Here is a 21,950-nt window from a genome sequence, read left to right as displayed (position 1 = left end):
TTTTCTTTGTACTGGATATGAAACTTGGGACCTTGCATTTGTGAGGCAGGCACCAGAAGCACTGAGCTAAATGCCATTTTGGAGCATAATGCAGGCCAGGCCACAATTCTAGGTGGAACGACTGCAGCCTTTCCCTTCTACCTTTACTAACTCCCAGCTTCTACCTAAAATACTTTCTGGCCTTAGAAAGACACCGCCTGCCAAGCCTGCCAGGTTACCCTAGGCTGGGCCTAGTACCTAACACTCTTTTGCCAATGTACCTTCTTCCCTTTTCCTGCTTACTGCTACAAGTCCCCTGCCTTAGCCACTGTACTTCCTGCTTCAGCTTTGGTTTTCTCATCTCTGAGAAGGGGTAGCATACTGTTTTGTGGGCTTGTGTGGTTGAGTGGAGTATGCCCTAGCCAGCCCTCATCAATGGAAGCAGGCTGAGTAACTTAATATACACTCCTCAGGTGCCCGGTGTAGTGCCCAAGCTGACTCAGGTTCCAGTGAGGATGAGGCAGCCAGTGAGGCCCGCAGTACCACTAGTGAATGTCCCAGCCTTCTCAGCACCACAGCAGAAGACAGCCTGGGTAAGAGCAGGTAGCCATTTGGCAGGGCTCCATTGGGCTAGGGCACGAAGCAGTGCTGATCTGCTGGCCTTGCAGGGGGGGATGCTGTGGATGAACAGGGCCAACAGGAAGATCTGGAAGAAAAGCTGAAAGAATATGTGGACTGCCTTACAAATAAGAGGTACCCCCTGCCTGCCAACCTACTCCTATATCCAGGGCCTTGCTTAACCCATGCCAAGTGTGAGCAAGGGAGGGCTGACCCACATGACCCTCCTTTCTCTACCCTTAGTACCAAGACCCGGCAAGGAGCTCTGGAGAGCCTGCGCTTGGCACTGGCTTCTCGCCTGCTCCCTGACTTCCTGCTGGAACGCCGCCTCACACTGACTGATGCCTTGGAAAAGTGCCTCAAGAAAGGTCAGGCCCTGGAGTGTGTGGAGGACTTTAACTGGGCAGATGCTGACCTTACTTTACTGCAAGAACTGACTAGAAAGCATTCTGCAGGGAAGGGTGAAGAACAAGCCCTGGCTGCTGCTGTGCTAGGCCTGCTGTGTGTGCAGCTGGGCCCTGGACCCAAGGGCGAGGAGCTATTCCACAGCCTGCAGCCCCTGCTAGTCTCTCTGCTCAGTGACAGCACAGCTAGCCCCACTGCCCGGCTTCATGTGAGTGTTCCCATGCCCTGGGAAACCCTTCCTCTACCTTATCCCTAAGCAGAGTGGTGGGTTTCTACCTGTCTTCAGGCTCCCTACCCTGACGGGGAGTGAGCCCATGGCTGGGAACCCAGGCTGACCCTTGATCATGGCCTAGCTTTGTTCTTCCAACAGTGTGCTTCTACTCTTGGCTTGGGGTGCTATGTGGCTGCTGCCGACATCCAGGTGAGTGACCTTTGAACACAGGTAGTAGAGCACCTGTGCCCCTCACTCTGTCCCTGAGCCATTCTCTTGTTCTCCTGTGCTCTTAGGATCTGGTCTCTTGCCTTGCCTGCTTAGAAGGTGTTTTCAGCCAGTCCTGCAGCACAGATGACTCCACAGCTCCTGTGGTTCCTGCCAGCCTGCATGGCCTGCTCTGTGCTGCCTTGCAGGCCTGGGCATTATTGCTTACTGTCTGTCCCAGCACCCACATCAGCCACATCCTTGACAGGTGAGGATAGTTACCCACTGGGAGTGGGAGGTGATCATGAAGGGTCCCCCAACTTACATATGTAGCTTAGCTTGCCCCTTCTTCAGGCAACTGCCCCAGCTGCCACAGCTCTTGTCCAGTGAAAGTGTGAACCTGCGGATTGCTGCTGGTGAAACCATCGCACTGCTCTTTGAGCTCGCCCGGGACCTTGAGGTGCAAGGATGGTTGGGGGGTGCCTGCTGGTCCTACTGCTCATCCCAGGCTGGAGGCAGGCAGAGCATGCCACAGAATACAGAGCAGTCTTAGGTCATTATATAGGAGAGGTGGCTCCAACATTGACTCATGTGCTAAGTGTTAATGGGGACCCTGAGCAGAAGTGTCCTGTGCAGGTGGAGGCCAAAGGGGTTGAGAGGAGCCAGGAAGAAAAGAGAGCTATTAGGAAAGGAAGGCTTTGGGTAACCGCCTGTTGATATCAGAGCTTAAGCTTCTTCCTTGTACATCCATTGCTCCCACACAGGAGGAGTTTGTTTATGAGGACATGGAGGCCCTCTGTGATGCTCTGCGGACTCTAGCCACAGATAGCAATAAGTACCGTGCCAAAGCTGACCGCCGGCGCCAGCGTTCTACTTTCCGTGCTGTGCTGCATTTTGTTGAGGTGTGTGTGAGAACCTGTGAGTCCTAGCAAGAGTGCAGCCCCAGGCATAGCAGCCAAGCTCAGCTGTTGGCCCTGCTACCCTGCAGGGTGGTGAATGTGAGGAAGAGATGATCCGCTTTGGACTGGAAATGCTTTATGTGGACAGCTGGGCTCGGCACCGGATCTATGCTGCCTTCAAGGATGTGCTGGGTTCGGGCATGCACCATCACCTGCAGGTGGGGGTATGGGCTGGGCAGGCTCCCCAGCTTGGCTGCTTTGGGGTGTACTGGGTTCATTGCCTTCTTTGTCCCCAGAATAATGAACTTCTCCGTGACATCTTTGGCTTGGGCCCTGTGCTGGTACTGGATGCCACTACTCTGAAGGCCTGTAAAGTTTCACGTTTTGAAAAGGTTTGCATCCTTTGACATCTTTAATTCTCTTCCTTCCCCAATTCCTGGAGGCCTCCTGCTCTATGGGGGCTGCAGAAGGAGCTTTGGACTTTCTTCTTCCCAATTCACCAGATCTCACCCTTTTATCTCCCCTAGCACCTATACAATGCTGCTGCCTTCAAAGCCTGGACCAAGGCTCGAAGCCGTGTGCGGGACAAACGGGCAGATATCCTGTGAAATGAACCAGCTGAAGACAGACTATCCATGCCCTTGCTTGTATTTTTAACAGAGGACAATGCAAAAACTGGTCTCTGCCAGTGATTGTCACTTTATTTTTTTTTTTAAAAGACAAAACCAAAAACAGGGTGTGTGAATGGGGGTAAGGGACCCTGACCTTTGTCCCTGCACTCAGCCCTGTGGCTTATTCCTGTCCTATTCCAGGCAGGACCAAATGAGTGCCTGTCCCAGGTCTGGAGGCAGGCAGTAGAGGACTATTCCTTTCCTTTCTTATGCCTTGCTCCTCTGGAGTGACCCACTTCTATGGGGTATTGGCATCTGAGTAGATGCCATCACAGCAAGTAGGGAGGCAAAGCTACTTGAAGTGGATTTTTGTGCTGATTTTTAAAGATTATAAGAGATAATTAAATAGAATATAATGTTCTACATCTGGTCCCGACTCCTGGGTATTTCTGCCCACCCTCCCTTCCATCCAGGACACCAGGCTTAGGCCCAGTAGGACCTCATCTCTGCCCTCCAAGGCAGTGTATCCTAGGGTGGGGGAGGGGTGCCCAACTCAGAGCCCAGCCTATTTTTGAGACCTGAGGCTGTACTCCTGTTGAGGCCTGGCAGAGTAGGTGGCTATAGTGAGGCAGCTATTTCTAGACTTCTTACTCTGCTATCATCTAGGCATAGCCAGAGGATGTGGATAGGCTACAGGAGGAGCCAGGAGGCTGGTGCCTCATCCTTTAACCTTGGGTCAGCCTACACAGCCTGGTACCAGAAGGCTTGGCTAGATCTGGCCTGAAGATAGAAGAGGTGACTGTGAAGTCACATCAGTCTCTTGTACAAAAATCTTAACAAGTAAGTGGTGTAGACCAGCAGTGGGAGGAGAGATCTGCCAACAGCTGCTTTATTCTCCCCAGATCCCCTACGCTGCAGTCCAAGTGGAGTTTCAGCTGGGTGCTCGAGCTTCGCTGGAGTTGAGCCTTCGAAGCTGGCTGAGGCTGGCCAGTCGGAGCTTGAGCAGCATCTCCTCCTGTGTTCGTAGCGTGTATGCCAGGACCCGAAGGGATTCACTCTGCAGTACTGGGGATGGGCAGGTGTTTGTGGGACCTTGTCAGATCAGTGCTGCCTCAGACCTGCTCCGCCACCCGGCAGCTGGCTGCCCACTGAATCCCGCCCTTCACTGCTGCAACATCTGCAGTTGCTCCTTCCAAAGGGCCTCCCAGTCCCTGTTGGTCCCGCCTGCCCTTCCTGTCCCTACCGCTCAAGTAGACAGCCAGGATGGCAAGTGCCAGGCAAGTGAGCACTAGCAGTGCCAGCAGCAGCAGGAACCCCCCACGGCCACACACTGTACTGCAACCAGCTTGGGCACACAGTGATGGTGGCAAGACACCCAGCAACTCATCCCATGGCCGTGCCTCTTCAGCCAGATGTGGGTGTGGCAAGCCTGTGGAGTAGGGGGAAATATCAGGAGGGTGGCAGATTGTTCCCCTTGCCCAGTACATTCTTCCTGCACCCGCTTACCTCCACTGTGTAAGTCACTGATGGATTCCACTCGGTGTAGCTGCACCTCCGACACATGGTTAGAAGCCAGTGGCCCCCTGCTTTTCTGGATCTGTGTTAGCACCACGGTGTCTGTAGGGGTGATGGGGCTCATTCAGCAGACAGATTTCCCATTCTCTGCTCCCAGACAGCCTTGGGGAGGATGGCCACTGGGGCTTTTGCAGAGGGTTCCCCTAAAACCCTCTGAGGTTGCCTGGACATTTAGGTTATTTCCAGTTCCCTTTAGACACTAGCCATAAGGACATTTATCATTGAGTATGAAGTTTTTCACAATTTTGCAACAGTCATTAGGGACAATTCTAAGAAGTGGAATTAATCCAAGAGCAGGGGTCAAACTCATCAAATTGTCCTTGAGAAGTGTGTACATAGCCCTCAACAGGGTACAACATCACCACTATCAGGTATCTACTGAGAATTTGGTGGGGGGAGTAGGGTGTCACTATATGACGCCCAGGCTCACTTTGAACTATGTAGCCTAGGCTGACCTTGAGCTCCCAGTAATTCTGCCTCAGCTTCCCAAGTGCTGGGATGGGAAATTACTTATTTATTTTTGCTACCAGGGATCGAACACGGGGCCTTGCACTCGTGAACAAGACAGGTGGCGGAACCTCTGAGCTAAATCCCTGGCCCAAGAAATAATTTATATTCATACATGTGTATATGTATTTTGAGAAGTAAAATTTTTTTTTGTTTTTTTAGTGGTACTGGGATTGTTTCCTTTGAGGCAGCATCTCACTTTGTAGTGCAGGCTAGCCTTGCAGTCACTGTGTACTCCAGGCTGGCCTTCAACTCACAGCAATCTTTCTGCCTTAGCCTCTTGGGTGTTGGTATTACAGGCATGCACCACCACACTTGGCTGACACTGGGGATTGAACCCAGAGTGCTGAGCCACATTCCTAGCACTTTTTTTTTTCTTTTTTTTTAATTTGGCACTGGGTATCGAACTTAGGACCTTGTGCTTGCAAGGAAGGCAGCAGCACTTTTTCATTTTTGCATGGACTCAATAAGTTGCTCAGGCTGGCCTTGAACTTGCAATCCTCCTGCCCTAGCCTCCAGAGTACCTGATTTACAGATGTGCATCACTGTGCAATTGGAATAACCTTGATTGAAAAAAAAAATGATTGATTTGATTTGGTTTTATTGCCTAAGAAGCTTGAACAGTATGTGTATGGCTTAATTATCCACTTCATTTTCTGCCTATTTAGTCACTGGGGTCAGTGTACTTTCCTTGTAACATACATTGTGTGTGTGTGTGTGTGTGTGTGTGTGTGTGTGTGTGTGTGTATACATACATACATACATACATATATATATATTTTTGTTGTTGTTTGTTTGTTTTTTTTGTACCAGGGATGGAACTCGGGCCCTTGTGCTTGAGAGGCAGGTGGTGGAACCACTGAGACAAGTCCCTGGCTCCTCCTTGTGATCATATTTATTTATGTCAAAGTTATTTTTTGTGAAATCTCGCTAAATTTCCCAGTCTGGTCCCAAACTCCTAGGTTCAAGTGAACTTCCCACCACAGCCTCCAGAGTACCATCAGTGTTTTATGATTTTTTTTTTTTTTTTGAGACAGGGTCTCAACATGTAGTTTAGGCTGGTCTTCAACTCACTATGTAGTTCAGACAGGCTTCAAACTCAGCCTCCTGAGTCCTGGGATCACAGGCATACATCACCACACCTATCTGATTTCTAAATATATTTTCATCTGGTGTTGACTTGGTTTTTTAAAATCTTGGCCCAGTAAGAACTCCAGATGCCCACATTCTAGATTACAGTGAGGAGGAAACCAGGGGGAGATTTCCTGATAAAAGCAGCAACTGTAGCACTCTCAGGACAGTAACTCAACCTTCATAAACTAACTGAAGCTGCTGCCACAGCATCCTCAAAAGCAAGTCAGGGCTGGGGATTTAGCTCAGTGGTGCCACCGCCTGCCTTGCAAGTGCAAGGTCCTGAGTTCAATCCCAGGAACCACCAAAAAAAAAAAAACACCCACAGGGGGGATTTAGCTCTGGTTCCCTGCCTTCCTTGCAAGATCCAGAGTTTGATCCCCAGTACCCCCACAAAAAAAAGCATGTCAAACAAAGCATTGCTGCCAGTCTAGGCTGTTGGTAAATTGAAGGTCATATTATATTAAATATTCTTGCACTCTGTTGTGCTTCACCCACTTTGTGTGTGTGCTGGGGATTGAACCCAGGACCTTTATACTGAGCTACATCCTCAGCCCTTTTTTGAGACAGGGTTATGCTACCTTTCCCAAAATGGGCTCCTAGAGTGCTGGGATTACAAGTATGTGCCACCATGCCCAACTCGGTGCTTCCTATATACAGTGGAACAGTTACGTGGTTAGCCACCAAGCTCTTGACCAACTCGAGCTTTTCAGACCCAAATTGGGAAAGGACAAATACCCTGCCTACTTCTTGGTTCCTAGGTCAGGTGTCCAAATGCCCAATCCCATTCCTAGTTTCTTCCTTGAAAGAAGAGTAAAGGCCAGACATGGTGGCACATGCCTATAATCTCAGCTACTTGGGAGGTTTAAGTAGGAGGATCACAAGTCTGAGGCCAGCCTGTGCAACTTATTGAAATCCTGTCTCAAAAAGGACTGGGGGGCCGGGGATTTAGCTCAGCAGTTCGGTGGCCCGCCTTGCAAGCGCAAGGACCTGAGTTCAATCCCCGGTACCAAAAAAAAAAAAAAAAAAAAAAAAGGACTGGGGATATAGGTCAGGACTCCTTCAGTTCAATCCCTAGTACCGACAAAAATGAGGGCCAGGGATTTAGCTCAGTGGTTCTGCTGCCTGCCTTGCAAGCGCAAGGACCCCAGCTCAATCCCTGGTACCAAAAAAATGAACTGGCCAAGCAGATGCCCAGATGCCCACACCCATTTGGTCACAGCCTGTAGTTGACCCAGTCGTAAAGTGGGGAGCTTCCTGGCATACTGGTGTCCACAGCAGGGCAAACAAGTGTGGCTTGAGGTGGAGAGGTTCCAGATGTGCCAGGCTCTTCTGTGCACAAGAGTAGGTCCCTTTCTAGGGCTGGGACATGAAAATGACTAGAAGACAGGTCAGTGGCACAGAGATTGGGTCTCTGACCTAAAAGGTCACAGGACTAGGGCCTTGCCCACCCTCATGGTCACCCTCTCCTACCTTCTTGGGTCTCCTCAGGCATGGCAAGTTGAGAGTCGGAGCCAGTGAGGGTGCCCAGTAACAGGCATGGATGAAGGCAGCAGTGGCTCCTCTGGGAGCTTGGGAAGGCCGGGCCACCTCCCAATCTGGGTTTAAAATAAGCCTGAGCTCAGCCCACTGGGATATATTTAGAAGGGGCAGCTCTCAGCCCTGAGAAGGGGCCGAGTGACACACATGGGTCAGCCTAGACTAATGCTGGCAAACCTTTTAGAGCTTTCAATGGTAAGAGCCTGCTACAGCACATGTGTCATAGGTTTGCCACCACCAGCCTAGACTACATGGTGACTTAGTTCAGCCAAGAGCTCCACCGATACAGGGACCTCTTCCAGAAAATATTCCACCCCTATTCATACACAGGGCTGGGGCTTTCATCCAGAACAGCCACCTTAAGCTCAGCCTGCAGCAGCAATACATGTGGAAGCCATGACATAAAAGGAAACTCAGCCAGACATGGGTGCACACAACTGTAATCCCAGTTACTGAGGAGGCTGAGATAAGAGGATGGCAAGTTTGAGGCCAGCCTGGACAACCTGAGATCTTGTCAAAATTAATTTTGGGTTTTTAAAAAATAGAGTCTCACAGCCGGGCGTGGTGGTGCACGCCTGTAATCCCAGCACTCGGGAGGCTGATGCAGGAGGATCACCGTGAGTTCGAGACCAATCTGGGCTACACAGTGAGTTCCAGGTCAGTCTCAATGACATGGTGAGACCCTGTCTCAAAAAGACAAAAAACAAAAAAATCTCACTATGTAGTTCATGCTTTTTTTTTTTTCAGTACCAGAGATTAAACTCAGGACCTTGCACTTGACAGGCAGACATATTGCCACTGAGCTAAATCCCCAGCCCTCACGTTAGTCTTTAACTCACTATGTAGTCCAGGCTGGCCTCAAAGTCACAGTTATCCTCCCATCTCAGCCTCCCGAATGCTTGTATTAGACACATGTACCACCATGCCCAGTTATTTTCAATATTTAAAATAAAAATATATATAAAAGGGGGAGCTGGGGAAGTAGCTCATGGTGGAGCATGCACAAGGTCTTGGGTTTGCTCCCTAGCATTGAAAAAGAAGAGAAGCCCTTGTACATTTGTACTCAATCACACCTCACCCCTGTGGATCCTTACCCATAGTCCAGTTATCTCTCAACAAAAGCTGGACAAGGGGCCCACTGCCTGTCTTGCTAACTTGCAAGCACAAGGACCGAGTTCAATCCCTGGTACAAAAAAATAAATAAAAGATTTTGGGGCTGGGGATTTAGCTTAGCGGTTCCACTGCCTTCTTCACAAGCACAAGGACCTGAGTTCGATCGCCAGTACCAAAAATATAGCTGGACAAGTACCCACTATTGTGTGACTGCTAGGACCAGGGATTTGGGCATAGAGGCACAACTGGAGCCCAGTGCCATAAGGGCTCCAATAGCCCCACAAGTGGGTATTCATACATGTGCACACATGATGCTCACATGCTGGCCATGTCATGCTGATGCTCAAGCTGGATTGGAGGCTGGTGCTTCTACTAGTATACAGTAGTTTTTGTTTTGTGGTCCTGGGGCTTGAACCCAGGGCCTTGGTTCTGAGATAACATCCCCAGACTTTTAAATTTTTTATCTTGAGATAAGAATCTTGCTAAATTGCCCAAGAGTGGCACAAATTTTCAATCATCCTACCTCAGCCTCCCAAGGCACTGAGATTATAGGTGTGTGCTATCATGACTTTTTTTTTTGTACCAGGGATTGAACTCGGATCTTTGTGCTTGCGAGGCAGGCAGTAGAACCACTCAGATAAATAAATCCTGGGCCCATCATGTCCAATTTGGTACTTCCACTGAGCTTACAACCTTAGTAAAGGATCAGCTCTCTGTGTTTTCATCTTCTCTGTGGAGAAAGAGCTCTCTGTAGAACAGTGAGTGGTTCCTCCCGGCATAGCACACTAAGATACAGCCAAGTGTCTGAAGCTCTTGGCATCAGGCACTGTTCCTCCCCCTCTCCTCTGAACAGGACATACAGGTGCCACAGATCCTGTGCGTGGACAGCACTGCTCACCCTTAGGAGGAGTTGGTCCAGCTTTCAGCCCTCTTCAAGTGGCCCGCTGTGCCCTTGCTTCCTAATGGTGGCAAAGCAAGCCTGTGGGTTCTACTCAGAGGTGCCGGATCCATCACTGCACTGTATCACATCCACCCCATGTTGCTCCTCAAAACCCAGTAACTTCGTTCCCCTGTGCAGGGCTGTTTCCTTCTGGAGTGCTCTGCCCCCTGCCCTTAAGTAGTCCTGGGGCTGGATCCTTGTCTTTCAGCTCACATGTCACCGTTTCACATTATTTTTGACATCACCCAACTTTGTTTTTTTCAGAATGCAGTATTTAGCCTTTTTTCTTCTTCTTTTTCAAAAGACTAGATCTCACCATGTTGCCCAGGCTGGGCTGGAATTTGAGAACCTCCTGCCCCAGGCTCACAAGTGTGCTGGTATTACAGGCATGTATCAGCACTTCTGGTTCACTTAGCCCCTAAATGACATTACACAGAATGTACTGTGCCTGTCAGTATATAACCTGCTCAGTTATGTATATGCCATTTTAAATCCTCACCACAGCAATCTTGGACAGGAGGAGACTACTAGCCAGATGCCCAAAACCACATAGCAAATTCTAAGAGTAGCAATTGTAGGCTGTGGCCATTCCAGCTTCAGCTGATAAAGTGTTTATTGCATTACTTTAGTACAGCCAGCCTGCCCTATCCTACCCCCAGTGGCCCAGCTTGTTCACAGCCTTATGCTCACTGCTAGGAGGGGAATCCTTCCACCTTCCAGTGTGGGCACTCAGGGCACCTCCCTGGCCCTCGTTGTTGCTCTGAAACCCTGCTTCTCTGTTCCCTCTCTCTGGGCCACATTCTGCACCCGGCCTGGGCCGCCCTTAAGGGGCTACATTCAAGGGTTATCCTGTTAATAATAAATAAGCCAGCGCAGCTGCTCTTCTGCCAGGGCCTTGTCATTCGGTGTCTCCATTGGCCCGGGGACCATGGTGTGCCCAGCTCCAGCCCATCCGTCTTCCTGGGGCCTGTCTGCCCCCTCTGGCCCGTTGTCTCCTGCCTGGTCCCCGCGTGGGGACAACCCAGTCACCAGTGCCTTGCACTGCGAGGCCCCCTCTCCCCACGCGGCTCGGAAGCGTGTGTCCGCCGATTGCGGCCCTTCCGGCGCGTCTCGGGCCCCGGGACTTGCAGCGCAGGCTGTGGTCGGCACATGCGCAGGGAGCTCTTGCCTCCGCCGCCGCCCGGCTCCACCAGCTGCAGAAAGTCCCTGTACCACAGTTTAGGTCCTGGGGGTGCAGGGGGCGCAGCCTCTTGGACACGCGTCAGCCTCTCAGCCTGCTTGGCGCTCAGGATGTGCAGCTGGAAGCGACGAAGCGGTTGTGAAAAGCCTTGCTCCACGGCGGCGCACAGGTACACGCCCGAGTCTTGACGGCTAAGTCCTCGCAGCAGTAGCCCCCGCGCCACCTGATCGGCACGCTTCTCAGGCACCTGCGGGATGAGGGTGTGGCATGAGGAAGGGAAATGAGCACAAACTCCAGGGAGCCAAAGGCTAATGGGGAACCTGCTGGTTCACTTGAGGTGGGTTGCACGTTGGCCGTTGATGGATGAAGATCTGATGGGGGCGGCCAGGGCAGGAACCTCAGTGGCAGCTCAGAGGCAGGCCTACCCCCGACGATAGGTGTGCAGGTCAGAGCCTAGCTGGACACCGTGAGTCCTCACATAGATAGAGTCCAGGTCAAGGGACTGCTGCGCAGGTGAGGGATCTGGCTGGGCAGATTGCACCTAGACCTGGGTGGGGTGCCAGCCATAGGCCTGACTAGGTAGGGCAAGACATCTCCTGGATGTAAGACCAGAGCGAGGCTTACCTCGGTGTGGGCAGCCTCCCCGGTGTGCTGGAAAGTCCACTCCACACGTGCCTGCAGTGAGCGGGGCTCACACTCCAAGAAAGTGCTGCCACCTTCCACACCGAAGACCTTTTCCTCAAGCAGTGCAGGATGGGACGAGTCTTAGGATGGGGAAAATGCGAATTCAGCAGGGCAGGGAGGCGTGGGGCATCTTTAGGGGCCGAGGACATGGTAGATGGGCCACTCACCCCCCGAGCAAAGCGTGCTGGGGTCGCCATTCCTTATGTCTTGCCGCCGGAACCGCCTGGAGAGACACTGGAACCTCTTGAGCCCTGCTTCAAGCCTCCTGGGTGGCAAAAAGCCCTCCTTTCCCATGCGTCCCAGCAGAACCCTGATTCCACCCACCTCTTGGCACTAGGCTGGAAGCGTGTACACTTGGCTCCATCCCAGGCGCAGTAGGGGTCACGTGCCAAACAGCATTCTGCACAGGCGCGGCCATGGGCTGCACAGCGATGCAAGGAGATCTGGGCCACTGAGCTCCTGGAGGCTGTGTACAGCTGGTGCTGGAGGGCAGGAAGGGCTCCCGGCTGACCAAGGGTGGCTCCTTGTGTGCCTCCCATCGGGCAGGGATCCCTTCCCCCATTTGAAAGATGGGAACACTGAGGTCTTGTTCAAGTCACACAATGCTTCTACTCAAACCAAGGACTGAACTACCAGGGGCAAGACAGTGTAAGGCGGATGGGGCATCCTGAGCTCAGTCCCTTCCTGCCCCCGCCTTCTGGCCACTTACCCTCTTGGAGGAGATTTGCATGCTGGTGACAGCAGCTGAGTCCTGAAAGAGAGGAAAAGCACTGGGATCAGGACTTAATGTGTTGGGGAGGCAAGGCTGGGCAACTGGAAGGTGAAGCCTCACCTCGAACACATGCAGCTCCTCCAGAAGCAGCCCCTCAGAACTCAGCTGGTTGCCCTTGGGTACTGAGATCACCTTTAGCACTGTCCCCACATCTGCAGGGAAGAGAAAGGGGTGTGACCACTGGTTTCCCCTGATAGCAAGAGCCAGAGTCCCTTGCCTGTACCCTCAGCATTGTTGGTTATGAAAAGGTGAAGAATGGCGCACTCCTGTAATCCCAGCACTCGGGAGGCTGAGGGAGGAGGATCGCTGTGAGTTTGAGACCAGCCTGAGCTACATAGTGAGTTCCAGGTCAGTCTCAACTACATAGTAAGTAAGACCCTGTCTCAAAAAAAACAAAAACAAAACCCAAAAAAGGTGAAGAATATGGGTTGTGGGCCCGGGATTTAGCTCAGTAGTTCCACTGCCTGCCTCGCAAGCACAAGGACCCGGGTTCAATCCCTGGTACCCCCCCAAAAAGAAAAGAATATGGGTCGGAACAATCAGGGAAGCATCCAGAATATGGAGCCACAGCCCAAGAACAGATGTGGAGATAGGACTGAACAGGCAATGAAAAGCCTGGATGGGGTTCTGGGTGTCACTGTGGGCCCTCACCTGTACCAATGAAGAGGACGTCATAGTGTCCGTCAGCAGCTGCTACACGGTCGACAGCGATTTGAGTGAAGGTATAACCGGCACTCACTTGCATGAAGACAGGCCGCCCACCGATGGGCAGGATAGGGTTGTACATGAGAGGGTGGTTTCGAGCAAACTGGATGACGTCATCAGGGAAGTCCTTGGTGGAACTAAAGGTGCCAAAGGTCTTGCTGGGGCACTAGGGAGAGTATGGAGAAAGGCAACTAGGGATATAGGCAAGGGACATGGAAGGCGGAAGGCGACAGAGTGCTAACCTGGAGATTTGAGCTGTGTCCTGGGGAGGCTCAGACTGAACCTCAGGCTAAAGAGGGGAACAAAACACAGCTTTCCCACAATGATCCCTGTCTGAAGATGGTGACCTTCCCATCCAATAACAAAGAAACCAGGGGATTTAGCTCAAGGGCATTGTACCTGCCTCGCCAGTGCAAGGTCCTGAGTTCTATCCCCGGTACCAAAAAAAGAAAGAAACCACATTCATCAAGATCCCAGGCCAGGTTCTGTATCCCTGCAGCTTTGAAATGAGTTGTGGCAGGAGTCATCTAGCTACGCACCATGCCAGGCCGGGGGTAGGGGACACGGCCCTGGTAGGACACCCACTGGTGTGTGGGCCCCTCCTTGTGTGCAAAGGGTCCCAGGAAGGCCCGGCGCACATCGTTCATGCTGTACACGCACACAGCAGAGCCCTGGAAGATGCCGCTGCAAGTAACCACAAGAGCAGAGTGAGGGCCACAGAGAGCTCAGCTGACCCTGACTAGGACCTCCCTCCTGCCCCTCACCTGGATGTGGAAAAGACAGTGTAGAGCAGTGGGTTCCGGGGGTCCCGAGAGGACAGCAGGAACACATCCTCTGCAAGGAAAGGCCCAGGTTGGGGAGGAGCACAGCTTCTCTGGCCCAGTTGGGCTCCTGGAATCTGCACCCCCATCCCTGTCTCCATCCCACCTTCCACCCCAGGCACTCACGGAGCTGGTCGAAGTGAGTGTAGCCCTCCACACCAGGCATGGAGCATACCAGCCGTGCCTTCAGGAACGTCGTCCACTTATTGACCAAGCTGCGCTGGCCGCCCATGTCATTCTGCCAAAAAGATCTAAGGGTATGAGAGCAGGACCCCAGCAGGCAAAGGATGGGACAAGGTTGCCAGGGAGTGAGTGGCCCAGTGATCCTCACCCGGCAGATCTGGCCGACTCGAGACACAGTCAGGCGCCCCAGTACTGGTGCTGCCTCCACTGCCAACTCATGGAAGAAGAAGTAGATTTTGTCGTCGTCTGGGTTCTCACTCTCAGGGATCCAAAAGACCTTGACAAACTTGGGTTCTAGCCACAACAGGATGTGGGATCAGTGGTTTTGTGCCTCTACCCTGACATCAGACCCACTGGCAGCATCCCCTGCCCTTAACGTCTGCAGCTGTACTGGGCAGCATTTGATTGTTGAGGACCTATTCCAGAGGATCAAAGCCCGTGATGCAAGAAGTGGCCACGAGGGGGCAGCAGAGACCGGACTACCTGAGTAAGCATGAGGGAAGCCTGGTAGCCGCTAATCTGGACCTTTACAGTTTCCCAGGCCTAAGCCTAGGAAGAAAAGACAAGGTATCCAGTTTCACCTTCACTCATAAATCTTTCTCCTTATCACACCAAGTGATCCCCATTCCCTGTTTCCAATCCTCCTTCTGGGCCCCATGCATTAGAATAAACTATTCCTCCTGAGTTGGATCCCTCATACCACACACACACACACACACACACACACACACACACACACACACACACAAATAATAAACTATTTCACTATTTCAGCTCCTGACAGTGTAGTCTCCTTGTCATTGCTAACTCCATAAATGTGTCTTTGTTTTGTTCCTACCTCAGGGCCTTTGGACTAGTTGTTGCCTCTACCTGGAATTCTCTTCTCTCAGTTCTATTGGATGGCTGGTTTATGCTTTGGGAATTAACTCATAACTCTCCTCAGCAAGGTGGCTTCATTCCCCCAACCCATTTCCTTCTTCCCTTCCTTTCTATTCTCTCATGAGCATCATGGTCATTGGAATTGGTCTTCTCATATATTTGTTACGAAATCTGTGAACTCGACGACAGCGTGGTCCATTCTCACTGTGCCTGTCCCTGTGACCCCAGTGCCTGGCATGGGGCCTGGTTATGGTAGCTACTTGGTAAGACCTCACTGTGGCCAATGCTCACGTATTTTATCCTTGCTTGACCCCTGCCCTGTGGAAGGATGGCAGCCCCCTCCCACTGGCTCACCAGCCTCTCACCATTAAGCCAGCGGGAATCATGAGGCTCTGTTCGGAGACTCGGTCGTCGGCCCAGGCTGCGGAAGATGGTAAAGTCCCGGCCCATGAGGTCTGCTGCCACCCCCGAGTACAGCTCCTCCCCTGCAGATGGGGCAAGGGCTGCTCAGTCAGGCTGGGGCTCCTGGGTATGAGGGCCTGGGAGTCCTGGGGGCTCTTTGGGAGTCAGTGAGTTATGAGGATCCCTGGTGCCTTGGGGTGTTGACATTTGTGAGGTTCTAGAATTTCCAAGGGACACTAGTTTTATCAAGATCCCAAGCTTTGGACTCACCCACCAGCACGGAGGCCGCCCGATGCCTGGGATCATAGGGGCTCTTCCCCTTGCCATCCTCAAACCTTCTCGGTTCCAACCAAAGTATGGGTTCCTGGGAGACAGGAGTTATAGCGGCCATCCCTTCTTTCACCCTCCCGGCCTCCCTTGACTAGTCCAGGCCTTACCTCCAGCCGGTGGCCCACTTCCACAAATGCACAGATGGGGTGGAAGGCCCCCGTGCCGCAGGCCAGCACATGTGTGTGGTTGTAGGGATGGAGCAACTTCACAAAGTTCATGCACTCAGTCTAGTGAACAGGTAGTGTTGGGGCAGTGAGGCTTCCTCTGGAAGGTGGCCGAAGGGTCCCTGTCCACTGCACCATCATCACCGCTGTCTCTTTCTGAAGCCGTCCAGAGAAGTACTGCCATGTTCTTCTGAGACCTAAGTGGCCCTGGTGACCAGCCCAACCCACCCCTCACCCCACACAGGGTGGTACATGGAGAAGCACAGAGCTGCACAACCCCCCTGACTCAGGCCCCCAAGAATCACATGAATGTGTACCCTGACTCACCACCTCCAGACCTCAGCCACCTCGACCTCCCTGCCCTCCTCCCAGCCACAACAGGCAGGCTTCTGTCTGAGTTCTGTCCTATCTCTGGGGCACAGGGCCCAGCCTCCCCACTCCCAGCCTCCCCACCCCCACCCTGGTAGCTGGCACTCACACCAATGTCCTTCCCTGCCCAGTTGCACTCTTCCCGCCATTCCACAGGGGCTGGCCAGGACAGCTACAGGTGGATGGGACAGAGGGAAACACAGGTCATGGACTTGAGATATACTCTATCCCGGAGGTCTTTCCACTGGGTAAGCCCACCCCCTTTGAGCCTTTCAAGGCAGTTTGGACAGGGGTGCTAAGGCTCTTTTGTTGGATAGCACTGAGGTTAGGGGTCCCTGACACCTTCTTGGCCTGTTTGCTGATGTTGTCCAAGCTAAGTGAGGCCACATGGTTCTCAGCACCCACAAACAGGCGTCCACGTTCCTCATCCACCAGCAAAGCTTCATAGCAACAGGTCCGTTCCAGCCTGAAGTTCCGGAGCCCATGCCAGGCCTGGAGCTCTGCAAGCGGGGAACACCACTGAGGACTCACCTGCCATGGCCATCTTTCTACAGACTAAGGTTCCACATGTGAACTGGCTCCCATACGTGTGGGTGACATGTGAGCTTACACATATGGAGACAGGCCCACCCAGGTGCACGTATGGAGCTGCAGAGTGGGTGGTGCAGCCCCTAGGAAGAGGAAAGTAGGCTGAGGAACGCGTGTTCTGACAAGTGGTGTCTCTGGGCGGGCGGATGGGAGGCCAGGCTTGTGGATGCCAGGGCTCTGGAGCAGGCTAAGCAGGGAGGGACAACTCCCTAAACGGTGAAGGTTCCTTTCCAGTCACCGTGCTACCAACTAGGGCTCAGCAGAATTGCCTACCCTAAGCCACTGCCTAGTAACCACCTCTCTGTACAGGGGGTGTGAGAAGGGGTCTCTCATGGTCCCCAAACTTTGACTTTCCTCTTGCCCCATGGCCTGCTTGGGGGTAAGCTAATGGGGCAGAGTCAAGGTCTGTTGCTATGGGAACGGGAGGGGGCTTCCTGGGAAAGCATGAGGAGAATGTGGCAGAGTTTGGAGGCTGAAGCCCTGAAGGGGTTAACCAGAGATGGCTTGAGAATGTCCCCCAACTCGACATGGGTCAGTGACAGGCACACACAGAGGACAACAACCAATGCCAAAGCCCCCTGTCAGCCTGGGACCTTTTCCTGCTCACTTTGAGCCAGGCCCTCCTCTTGCCAGGTGCACCTACCTTGAAAGGAGAGCCGAAGGCGTGGCGGGCTGGAGGTAACTTGCCCCAGCCCCGCTGCCCAGAGCAGGGCCAGGCCTGGGATCATGGCGGCGGCCTCGGCACGCCCCATGCCGGCAGCTCAGGGCGCTCAGGATTCAGCGGGTGTGTGTGTAGGAGCCTTGAGCCTCCCTGGACTCTGCCCCAAGATCTGGAAGAGAAGGAGTCAGCAGCAGCAGTGAGGGCAGTGAGGGCGGGAGGTGGGGGGGAGTCCCCAGGGATCAGATTACAGCCCCTGAGGAAAGAGGCTGGGGGGTCACATTCCCGCTTCTGAGTCCTCCCCTCCTCAGAGGGTGCCCCCCCATGCCATAATCACAGACACACCCACGCTGGGCACACCCTTAGGGTCACCCTGCACTAGCAGGCGCCCGTCCCAACACGTCACCCTCCCCAGTAACCTCCCCTCCTGTATACACACTCACAGACATTAATCACAAGCACAGTGTGCCCACTTGATGCCAGCTTGTGACTGGGACTGGGATTCTGGGAGACACAGACAAAGGTGCATGAGGGAACAGCAGATGCCAATAAGAATCAGGACCCAGAGTCATCTCAGAGGGCACCAAATGAACGAGTCAAGCAAGCCCATGGAGAGTGGGTGGGGACAGGAGGGCAGGCCTTTGAAGGTAGCCATGGACCCACAGACCCACAGAGAAACACAGAGGCCCTTTGGGGCTGGAGCGCCTGTCAGTGTGAGTGTTTCTGAGTCCTTTTGCAAGTGTGTGCATGTATATAGTGTGTGTGTGCATGGGTATGCATGTGTACATGTCTGTCCCCAAACATGGCTGTATCGGGCCTATGTAGATATGAGCTGAGTTTGCAAATGTGTGTATACACATGTGTGGTATTGTGTGCACATCTATGCAGTGTGTGCACATCTGTACAAGTGTCACATATTTGTGCATATGTAAGCACGTGTACATACACATATTTTGTGTGTCTCATTGGGTGTATAAGTGAGCAAATGCAGCACTAAGATCCCAAGACTCCAAGGGGACCCATGCCTCAGAGGGAGAGGTGCTATCTGGAGACCCAGGGATGGCCCAGGCTGGGCAACTGCCTCAGCTCCTGACCTGGCACTGCTCCCCACAAACCCAGCTGTGCACTTGGGCTGCTCCCTCTTTGCTCCTGGTCGTAGAGATTCTGTGAGCTCAGGCTTTAGACCCAAAGAAATGAGGGGCAGGGTGAAGCAGCTGCTCTCTCCCCACAGGTTCCTGGTAGAGATGCTGTCCCAGCTCAGAGCCTCCATGCTCCCTAAGCCTCCCCCTCCACCTCAGTGGACTTCCCTGGGTCCCTCAGGTGGGATCTGGATGCATCTGCCCTGCCCACTGCCCTTCCCAGAAGCTGGCTGGGCAGGTGCCTGAACAGGAGCCCTGGGGTGGGGCAAGGTCCCAGGGTGAAATCAAGCAAGGGAAACAGCTGCTGGGGCAGGCCTCAGACCCCTCCACCACCATCCCTGCCCAGCTCCCCAGCTTTTGCACCCCTCCCAGGCCAGGACCCCACCTCCCTCCTTCCATCCGCTGACACTTGCCACTGTTGCTTCTTGCTTCTTGGGCTGCAGAGATCTTTGAAACTGCCACCTGGCAGCCTTCTCACACTCCACTGAGAACTCAGCAGAGGCACCTCCCCTCCCCAGACCCTTTTTCCCTGGGGAAGGAAAGAAGGCTGGGGGCTGCGGGGCACCTTCTGATGGCTCCTTTAAGGAGTAGCTCCCGCCCCCACCAGGCCAGCCACCGCCCCATGACGCTGTAGAAAAGTTTGCCGGGCTGCAGGGTGGATCGGGTGACTGGGCAGGCAGCCTGGAGGGCAGGAGAAGGCAGCCAGAGTGGAATGGGCACAAGAGAAGAGCGAGTAGGGATGACCCCTGCCCAGCTGGGCCTGAAAGTGAGGGGTGTTCAAGGCCGAGGTACTTGGCGTGGTCCAATACCAGTCAAAGCAGAGGAGGAAGAAGCAACAGAGACTACCTTGTACCTCAGCTCCAGCAGATCCCTGCGGCAGGCAGAAGGGATTGCAGGGCTCTCTAATTCCTCACCTGTCCCTCCACAGCTGAGGTGTCAGATGAAGAATAATGGGAGTTAGCTGCTGCCTCAGTTCCTAGGAGTCAGCTGGGTGGGAGATCAGGCAGAACCCCAGGATGGGCCCCAGTCCTTCCTCCCCAGCTGAACCATTTAGTACTTCAGCTGCCTGGCCCAGCTGTGACGACAGCCCAGGGGTTAGAGAGAGGAGGGTGAGAGAGGCAGGCACAGTCTTCTAGCACATCTCACTTTAGCACTGTGGGATGTGGGTCCATCTTTATATCCACACCTGGACCAGTGCTCCTGCACCCCTGCTGGGAGGTGAGTGCAGACTGTGTGACCTCCCTGACTCAGCCTCTCTCCCTAGGTCAAAACCAGAGCAGGTACCTGAGGGAGGGTTGGTGGGAAGGGCCAGGGGTCTTACCCTGAAGGCTGCCCTTGTGGACACTCCCTACCTGCACTGCAAGGGGTACCTCCTTGGAGGGGCTCATGTTGCCAGTGGCCTGGGTGAGGGTGACAGGGCTTGAGGGTGGGCTGTGACCCCCTCAGTCCCCCGAGGCACTCTTCTGCCACCTGAGGTTGGGCAGCAGTTCCTCAGGAAGGACTGTAGGTGAGGCTGTGGGCACTTCCGGTGTGCACAGTTTTGTTGCCCATTCCCCGGGTGCTTGCAGTGAGACAGGGCCAGAGGTGGGAGAAGACTCATCTCCAAGTCCCTGAGTCCTCTTCAGGGCTATGTCTCTTCTTCCTGAGCTCTAGGAGCTGTGTTGCTGGACTAGCCTGAGCAGCTGACAGGTGTAGAATGGGAGTCAGCAAGAGGATCAGAGATAAGGAGGGGTTTCCAGGATGCATCTTTGCCTACTCCTGGGCTAAGCTGTCTTTCCTTTGGACCTGGGCAGCTTCTTCTGACCCCATGCAAGCAAACAAAATTCTTGGGCTGTTTTTCCACCCCAGCAGCCAAAATCAGCAAGTGCCTTTAAGGGCGCTCCCCTGCTCTGCTGTGTGTGTGCCCTTCTGTCCCCTCTTCTTTCAGTTCTCCTGACCTAGGGTCCCAGCCTCTGTTTTATTCCCTTGTCTCCCCAACCCCACATTCATACTGGGAAACCAGACGAGGACACCCCCCTCATCTTTCCAACAGCCCAGGACTCAGTCCTCAGGCCTGGGTGCTGCCTGCCCTCCTCCAGATAGCTCCTTCCTTGAATAGGAAAGAAGCCCCCAGTGTGGGAGCTGATGTAGTCTTTGTCCCCCACAAGGTCTCCTTTCTGCTCATTAGCTCTGCACCAAGCCACAGAGCAGTACTCGGTGAGTTTCCTGAAAAACCTCCCAAGGACTCTGGAATCAGACTGCCTGGGCCTGGGTCTCAACAGAATCAGAAAATCAGGCAGCTGCCTGTACCCCTTCCCTTAGGATCACCCTAGCCTCTTGGGCCCCTACTTCTCACCAGGACATCCATGGCACAGGCCTGCCTGGGTCCTGGCTCTGTCTGCCTATTGGTGGCACACCGTCGAGACTTTAGCTTTTCCCTCTGGAAAATAACTGGTTTGTTGTGCCAAGGCCCAGCTCCTGCCTCCCCATCCCTCATCACCAGATGGGCCTGCCCCCTGCACCCTGCCTGGACTCTGAGTGATGTGGCTAGCGTAGGACACACAGCTGAAGGTTGTAGCAATCCTGCCAGTGCCCAGCCTGGGTTGGATGGGGTCTAAGACTCACTGTTCACACCTGCTTTAGTAATCAAGGCTTGTGGCTCCTCCTGGAAACCTTTGGCTATTGGCCACATGGGCACTGGGTCGTACAGCCCTGAGGACTTAGGCAGGGTGGGGGAGGCGGCTACGGAGAGCCCCAGCATCACCTGAGGTCTAGGTTCCCTGACACTCTAATTCAAACCTGCCCTACTGGAACTCCCGGGAAAGGGTCAGCAGGAGTGTGTCCCCCACCCACCCCCATCCTGGTTCTCACATTCCCAGCGTACCCTGGCCCACCTGTTTTGAATGATCAGCTCCTCCCCTCCTTGCCTGTATCCCTTCCTTTCTGAGAGCCATGTCAGAGCAGAGGTGGAGGGGTTGAGGGAGGGGCTACCAAGAACCCAGGGCCTTGGGCCATGGCCCTGCCCCCACCCGCTCCGCCCCTGCCCTCCCTCCGCCTCCTGCACATTCCTCCCAGACTGAGGTCAGCCCCTCTGGGATGGCGGAGCCCCCCCAACCAGCCACATCACAGCTCTTCACTCACTCCTGTTTTCTTCATTGCCCAGCAGGGTGGGGTGAGGAAAAGGGGCAGGGGGTGGGGCCTCCCTCTTCATTCCTGAGCATTGGTAGGCGGGTAGAGAGGGACCGTGCAAAGAATGCGGCAAAAGTGGCCTCAACTGGCACTCTGTACTAATTAGAGATATCAACATAAATGCTACATTCCCTAAGTGAGTTAGAGAGCCTCCCAGGATGGCTGGCTGGCCG

The 21,950-nt window shown here is 53.6% G+C and overlaps 3 protein-coding genes across 6 annotated transcripts in view; 1 reads left to right on the top strand and 2 right to left on the bottom strand.

Annotated features, from left to right (window-relative positions):
• Ifrd2 (interferon related developmental regulator 2) overlaps positions 1 to 3,044 on the top strand; it is a 5,309-nt gene extending 2,265 nt beyond the window's left edge. Inside the window, exons 2-12 of the mRNA XM_010615487.3 lie at positions 453 to 572; positions 648 to 732; positions 841 to 965; positions 1,053 to 1,210; positions 1,373 to 1,423; positions 1,510 to 1,688; positions 1,775 to 1,880; positions 2,185 to 2,322; positions 2,409 to 2,537; positions 2,616 to 2,711; positions 2,847 to 3,044. Coding sequence (XP_010613789.1) covers positions 453 to 572; positions 648 to 732; positions 841 to 965; positions 1,053 to 1,210; positions 1,373 to 1,423; positions 1,510 to 1,688; positions 1,775 to 1,880; positions 2,185 to 2,322; positions 2,409 to 2,537; positions 2,616 to 2,711; positions 2,847 to 2,927 — 1,268 coding nt within the window. The 3' untranslated portion in view covers positions 2,928 to 3,044. The remainder of the gene's footprint in view (positions 1 to 452; positions 573 to 647; positions 733 to 840; positions 966 to 1,052; positions 1,211 to 1,372; positions 1,424 to 1,509; positions 1,689 to 1,774; positions 1,881 to 2,184; positions 2,323 to 2,408; positions 2,538 to 2,615; positions 2,712 to 2,846) is intronic.
• Positions 3,045 to 3,841: 797 nt separating this feature from the next.
• Positions 3,842 to 9,999, bottom strand: Lsmem2 (leucine rich single-pass membrane protein 2). 3 transcript variants are annotated; one of them, XM_033759329.1, is made up of 5 exons: positions 9,694 to 9,999; positions 7,617 to 7,741; positions 4,437 to 4,547; positions 4,174 to 4,359; positions 3,842 to 3,995 (listed from the first exon to the last, which is right to left on the bottom strand). In XM_033759329.1, exons 2-5 carry the CDS (start codon positions 7,636 to 7,638, stop codon positions 3,862 to 3,864), a joined length of 453 nt encoding a protein of 150 aa, XP_033615220.1. In that variant the 5' UTR covers positions 7,639 to 7,741; positions 9,694 to 9,999; the 3' UTR covers positions 3,842 to 3,861. The 3 variants fall into 3 exon arrangements, 2 of the variants coding, with proteins under 2 accessions (XP_033615220.1, XP_010613787.3); XM_010615485.3 differs by lacking the exon at positions 9,694 to 9,999 and having other exon boundaries at positions 7,617 to 8,167; XR_004515499.1 differs by lacking the exons at positions 3,842 to 3,995; positions 7,617 to 7,741 and having other exon boundaries at positions 4,282 to 4,547.
• A 114-nt stretch (positions 10,000 to 10,113) lies between these two features.
• On the bottom strand, positions 10,114 to 18,887 carry Sema3b (semaphorin 3B). 2 transcript variants are annotated; one of them, XM_019206239.2, is made up of 18 exons: positions 17,914 to 18,887; positions 17,456 to 17,642; positions 16,567 to 16,724; positions 16,334 to 16,396; positions 15,799 to 15,918; positions 15,632 to 15,725; positions 15,325 to 15,444; positions 14,229 to 14,374; positions 14,024 to 14,135; positions 13,841 to 13,910; positions 13,616 to 13,760; positions 13,023 to 13,242; positions 12,432 to 12,523; positions 12,309 to 12,350; positions 11,924 to 12,081; positions 11,767 to 11,822; positions 11,540 to 11,679; positions 10,114 to 11,162 (listed from the first exon to the last, which is right to left on the bottom strand). In XM_019206239.2, the coding sequence occupies exons 2-18, from the start codon at positions 17,562 to 17,564 to the stop codon at positions 10,761 to 10,763; spliced, it is 2,247 nt and encodes a 748-aa protein (XP_019061784.1). In that variant the 5' UTR covers positions 17,565 to 17,642; positions 17,914 to 18,887; the 3' UTR covers positions 10,114 to 10,760. The 2 variants fall into 2 exon arrangements, with proteins under 2 accessions (XP_019061784.1, XP_010613801.1); XM_010615499.2 differs by lacking the exons at positions 15,799 to 15,918; positions 16,334 to 16,396; positions 16,567 to 16,724; positions 17,456 to 17,642; positions 17,914 to 18,887 and having other exon boundaries at positions 10,115 to 11,162; positions 15,636 to 15,717.
• Between the last annotated feature and the right edge of the window lie 3,063 nt (positions 18,888 to 21,950).

Source organism: Fukomys damarensis, unplaced genomic scaffold, assembly GCF_012274545.1.
Source record: "Fukomys damarensis isolate Sample0158 unplaced genomic scaffold, DMR_v1.0_HiC HiC_scaffold_37, whole genome shotgun sequence".
NCBI classification, from domain to species: Eukaryota; Metazoa; Chordata; class Mammalia; order Rodentia; family Bathyergidae; genus Fukomys; species Fukomys damarensis.
Note: the sequence above shows the minus strand (reverse complement) of the source record. Positions and strands in the feature narration are given on the sequence as shown.